This window comes from Rhynchophorus ferrugineus, unplaced genomic scaffold, assembly GCF_030347505.1.
Source record: "Rhynchophorus ferrugineus isolate W39M unplaced genomic scaffold, kcgeb_rfMv2 rfM17, whole genome shotgun sequence".
NCBI classification, from domain to species: domain Eukaryota; kingdom Metazoa; phylum Arthropoda; class Insecta; order Coleoptera; family Curculionidae; genus Rhynchophorus; species Rhynchophorus ferrugineus.
In genome coordinates this window covers 1,294,843-1,300,842 of record NW_027472596.1, presented here as the reverse complement: position 1 = coordinate 1,300,842, position 6,000 = coordinate 1,294,843, and the positions used below count along the sequence as shown (strand labels likewise).

Genomic DNA, 6,000 nt, shown 5'->3' with positions numbered 1-6,000 from the left:
AGATGACGGGAAGCAAAACCCAAATCTGGACCAGAGAAGAAATCCAGTCCCTACTGATAGAGGAGTTGTCAGCAAAAAATGTGACAACAATCGCAATAGACGACGTCTTGATCACAAAGGTCTACGAGGAACCAGGCGAGAGGGCACTGAAAAGTTTAGACGAACTCACCGCCGGAATAAACAGATACCGAGGGAAATGGTTTGTCGCCGGGGACTTCAACGCAAAACACACGTTGTGGGGAGCTCCAGAAGCTCACCAAGAGGTGAGGAACTTCTAGACTGGGCAATCAGTCCTAGAGCTCGCAGAAGGAGACTACACGGTGCCCAGCTTCGATTGTAATAGGGGCACAGGGTACATGGACCTCACGTGTAGTAGGGGAATAATCGTGGAAGAATGGAAAATCAAAGGTGACGAGGAAACACTAAGCGACCAGAAATATATCGAATATCAAGTGGCGAGCGGAAATGGGAAAACCAACCCAAGAAAAAGTGTAAGATGGGATTTCGCCGGCACCGATTGGGATCTGGTCAGGGTGAAACTGGAAGAAATAGAGACTAATATCGGACAAACAGTAACACACGAAGTGATTGAGGAGCAGGCGGCCAGTCTTCAGAAAGTCATACAGGTAGCAGGAAGACTAGTAAAACGAAAAAACCATCATGGTAAAAAATGGTAATGAATGGTGGGACGGGCAGTGTGCGGAACATAAACGAGCACTAACTGTACTGAAGAGGAGAATAAGAAGAAGCACGGACAATTAACAAATATTAAATGAGTACAACGAACGGAAGAGAGAGAATCGGAAAATGATACGAGCAAAAAAAAACCGAGCACGGCAGTCAGGCGATTAACAACCTGATAGAAACAAACTCGTGGGACGGTATTTGGGAAGCTATCAGAAGAATGGGCATAAGAAGAGGCGAAGTGGTAGCAACGCCTGAAGACGCAACACTGGAGGCAAGAGAAGCAGCCGAAAAATAAAGAGTGGAGAAATACCACCCAGCAATGGACCTGGGGGAAACAGAGCGAACTCGCGAAGTCATAAGCGCGGTCATGAGCGAGGAATGGCCGAGTACGGAGACTGGCGAGGCAGAAATAACCGAAGGAGAAATCGAATCGGTTATAGAGAACATGAGAAACCGAAAGGCAGAGGGGGAAGACCGCATACCAAACGAGCTCCTGAAGAATGTCTAGATCTCGAAAAAACACGAGTTCCTGACGCTGTACAGGAATTGTTACAACGCGGGATACTTACCTAAGATATGGAAAACGGCTAAACTGTGCTGGTTAAACAAAAGCGACGGAGGCGAACGACCATCAGCCTTCTACCAACGCTAGGAAAAGTACTAGACAAAATACTTAATCAGAGACTACTGGCAATGGCGGAGGAGATGGAGCTACATGACTCAAGGCAGTACGGCTTCAGAAAAAACAGGTCAACCGTACAAGCCGTGAGTGATCTACTGAAATGGATCAACACCGAAAAAGAACAAGGGAAACACGTTCTAATGGTGACGCTGGACCTCCGAAACGCTTTCAACTGAGCAACCTAGGTAGAGATATTGGAAGAACTGCGAAGAAGCAGAATTAATAAGAAAATGGCAAGATCAATAGCCAGCTTCTTGACGGGAAGGAAAATCATCAGCAACCAGGTGGCAATGGAAATTGACAAGGGATGTCCGCAAGGGTCAAGCTTAGGGCCAACGGTATGGCTGCTGGGCATGAACAGCTGATTCCGCAAAGTCTCTGAATCGGAAGTAGGGGACTGCGGAATGAGATTTCAGGCATTCGCGGACGACCAGGTGATTGCTCTCAGCAATAAATACATCAGAAACAGGCTGGACCTTGCCTGGAACAACTGTTGGGAAAATTGCCAAAAATGGGCCTACGGGGCAGGAGCAGAATACAACAAGGAAAAGACTGAGGCTTGCTGTTTCTCGAACAAGAAAAACAGCAGACCACCGACGGTCAAACTTGGCGAAGACATCATCCAGGTCAAAGATACAATAAAGTATCTGGGTGTGACAATTGACAGGAAACAGCAGTATATGCAACACATACAGCTGTTGAGGAAAAAAACAGAAAAGGTGATGTGCCGGCTCTGGGGAATACTGCGCAGAAGAAGCGACCCTAGGGCACCAGAGGTCATGCGTCAAATATACGACAGGGTTATAAAACCCGCAGTATTTTACGGCTCAGAAATATGGGGATACAGGGCCTCGATGGGAAGGGCTAGGACAGCGCTAGCAGCAGCACAAAGAACTGCACTGTTAGCAATCACAGGCGCCCATCGAACCACATCGAATGATGCTCTGCAGGTAATAGTTGGAACACCACCCCAATACCTGGAAGACGAGATCCAGGGGTGGGCTGCATAAAAATACGGATACCCCAATGGGCCAAAAGGATTAGAACCAAAGAAATTGCAATGGCCATGGGAGGAACCGTGGGAAAATGGGACAAATAGCGTCGGAAACACCAAGATATGGACAGACGCTAGTGCCAAGGAAGAAAAAGCAGGCATAGGAATAGTGATTTGGACAGGAACAAGTGCCCAGGAAGAGATAAGTCTAAGGATAAAAGACGAATCGAGCTCCAGAGCGGCAGAATTCGTGGCGGTACAGAAAGCCATAGAACTGGTACGGGACAGAAGCCTACCAGGACCAATCAGCATTCGAACGGACAGTAGAATGTCCATATGGTGGGCCGAGCACGCAAACACACGAAATAAGGACATAATGCAAATCAAAGCAACTTTGCTAGAGTTGCAGAAAAGCGGTACTGAAATATCGCTAAAATGGTGTCGGAAAATGACAACGAAGGAAATGATAACCGCAGACAGACTCGCGAGAGAAGCCACTGCAAACGAAGGAATAGGGCTGGAAAACCACGGATGGATCAGCACCAAAATCATCAATAGAATCAAGGAAGGAGAAGTAAAAAGAAGATGGCGAATGCATTGGGAGCAATCCATTAAAGGAAGAACCCTCTACAAATACTGCCAACAAGTGGGGAGAGGAAATATAGGACTGAGCAGGAAGGCTGTGCAATTGATGACGGGACACGGAAATATGCAAGCCTACCTGCACAGATTTAAATTAAAGGAGATCGATGGACTCTGCGAGTGTCGCATAGGTCCAGAAGACACGACGCATATATTGGAGACATGCGAAATTGGGAAAAGGGTAGAGGCCCGAAACAGGCATCGGACAGCCGACGCGAACTACCAGTTAAGGAACGCAGAGGGAATAGTAAACAAGGAAACCGTCACAGAGATCAACGCGTGGTCCGACACGGTAATCGATTATGAGGAAAATTATAGCCAGGATGCTGGCGTGCAAGAAAGCGGCCAGTTAGAGATCAGTGAGGAAATATGACAGAGAATTAGCGAATGAAGTGCGCAATATCGTCGCGACGTGGCAGAAAAGGCGCTCGGAGACCAGTCCATGAACCGTTCCCGAGACTTACGTAGGAAAGACCAGCTCAGAGCTTTTACAAGCACCAGAGCCATAGACAAATGGTCTACAATTCAGTAGGCTGATAGGTCTGTAGTCATGTGGATGGAAAGTATTGCAGCCCCAGAATGGCCTTCTTTCACATCTCGTTTTACTCTGTTGGCCTCCCTTTTGTCTGCCGAGTTGAGGGTGGCACGAGCTCTACGATAGAGACGATTTTTGAGTCGGATCTGCGACTTGATGCCTTCAGGAACTGGCTCACTTTGAGTGTTTGAAAATGATTGAACTTCGAATGATGAATTCTAATAGGCGGACTGGATGTCTCGAGTTAGCTTCGACACGGCACGCTCGAGTTGGTCAGGTCGATCAATCTTCGGGATTGGACCAGATTCCAAGAGAATTTGCTGATATCCCTTTCAGTCGGTTTTCTTTCTGATTCGATAGTTAATATAATCGGACGATTGTCCGAATGTAACTCGTCGGGAACTTGTACATCAGAAGGACGATTGATGTTCCGGAGAATGAAAAAATCCAGAATGCGTGGAGTGCCCCGTTGTCTAATAGCGGGCTGATGGGTAGGCTCATCCGGCAGGGCGAGACCAAGCCCTAAGTTTGCACTCAGTGCTGCGATATCGTTGCCTGCTCGATTTGCGCGCCCGCAATCGAACATGGGATGGTGAGCGTTGAAGTCTCCAGCGATTATGTTTGAAGTTGGGCCGTCGAAGAACGTTTTGAAGGCAAACGAGTCATGCGTGGAGTATTTCCTGTACAGAGAGGTGATCACGATTGGACGATCCTGAGTTTCCACCTGGATAGAGGTGGACCCGATGTTTGGTGACGATACAATTGAAGTCAGAAGGTTGTGTTTAATTCCCTTTTTGATTAGGATAGCAGTTTCGCCACCGCGAGTTGGGATACGGTCATTCTTGTAAACCGTGTACTTTAGAAAGGAAAAACGATGAGAATGTTTTAGGGGAGTATCCTGGATAAGTGCTATATCGATGCCTGAAGACGAAAGAACGAGGTCCAGCTCCACTTTTTTATCGCGTAAGCTGTTGGCGTTCCACGACAAGATTTAAGCACTTTGGAAGCAGCCATTTTGACGAGTAAACAACTGCTGAAGGCTAGACGGGAAAGGGGGGTTGCTGCTTAGACGACTACATTAGGAAATAATTGTTGGGATTGAAAGAACTGCAGGATGCATCTGAGCATCTGCTGCAGTGTGAAGGTAGTTGGAAGACCCGCTGGCAGTGCATAAGGTTGCATTCGGGCAGGGGCTGGGATATTGGCGGGACCCGCCCGGTTGGAGGAGGTCAGCTTTTGAGCTAACCTCCTTCCTTCCTGGTTGCTCCACTCAGAATTTGTGTTGCCGGAGGCTGGTCTGGATTGGATTGGTCTAAGATTCCTGGGAGCAGGTCGACAGCTACAGCCTGTGTAATTAGCTGTGTGTGGGTCTCCACAATTGCTGCATTTAGGTGGCTCCTCGCGTACCTTGGTGCACGAATGGGTTTCATGGTGTCCGGTGCATTTGACACACCGGGGAGGCTCTATAACGAGAGCTGGAATGGCCAAACAAGTTACAGTTGTAGCACTGCACAGGCTGGCCGTACGCTTGCTGGAGTTCGACTTTCACGATTGACAGGCCTATTTTGGTGAGATTAATGATATTCCTTTCTTCGTTAGGAACAACGACCTGGATTATGGGAAGGCCTTCGCCTGATTTAAGTTTCCACCTTTGAAGAGATTTTGGGTAGAAACCTTGCGAAATAAGGTGTTCTTTGGCTTCGTCAACTGTTACAATCGTTGGGATGTTGCGGATGATGACTCGTATTGCCCTTTCACAAAGAGGGCAGAAGCAGTGAAATGCATATTTCCGGTCTTCAAGAAGCTTGTTCAGTTTGCGGAAGTCGTTCGAAGTTGGTACAAATAAGCGAGTTCCGTGCTTTCGGCTTAAAGTTGCAGTATTCTCTATAGGATTATCTTATCGCAATTCGAAGGATTCCTGAGTATTTCTTCGTGTCACGAAGACGATGGGTGGGATTTTTTCCTTTTTACGAGCGGTGGTTGGATTTGGGTGCGCCGAAAGAGTTATCATAGGTAGTGAGGGTGGAGATTGTGAGAGTGTTCTCGAAGTGTTTGGAAGCGGTAGCTTGAGGAAAAGTGTTTAGTGAGTCAATAGCCTGGCTACTTACCTGAGTAGGCTGGGTCGTCTTGACGGCCGCTGGTTTGGGCGTTGGCTGGGTAGCTGTCTTAGTTAGCGGCTTGGTGGACGCTGATCTGACGGCATTTCTGAAGGTTGATGGTTGCGAGTTGGCCTTGGCTCTCTGCTGCATGAGTTGGGTAGACGGCTTGGCAGCTGGCTTAGTTGCAGCTGCATGTCTAACCTTATCGACGTCCTTCGACAGCTGACTTGGTTGTGGCGGGGTGATGGGCCCCCTTTTCCTCTTTCCCACCACGGTGAATCCATCATCCAGATCATGATTTTCAACCGTTGGGATGTGAGTTCATTTGGTGTCTCAGGAGGTTAATGTACTGACTGCGCCG

At 48.0% G+C, this 6,000-nt stretch overlaps 1 protein-coding gene across 1 annotated transcript; it reads left to right on the top strand.

The window, feature by feature from the left end:
- Positions 1-1,599: 1,599 nt before the first annotated feature.
- LOC143205847 (uncharacterized) lies at positions 1,600-3,378 on the top strand. The gene is made up of 3 exons (XM_076418866.1): positions 1,600-1,707; positions 1,786-2,366; positions 2,469-3,378. Exons 1-3 carry the CDS (start codon positions 1,600-1,602, stop codon positions 3,376-3,378), a joined length of 1,599 nt encoding a protein of 532 aa, XP_076274981.1.
- The last annotated feature ends 2,622 nt before the right edge of the window (positions 3,379-6,000 follow it).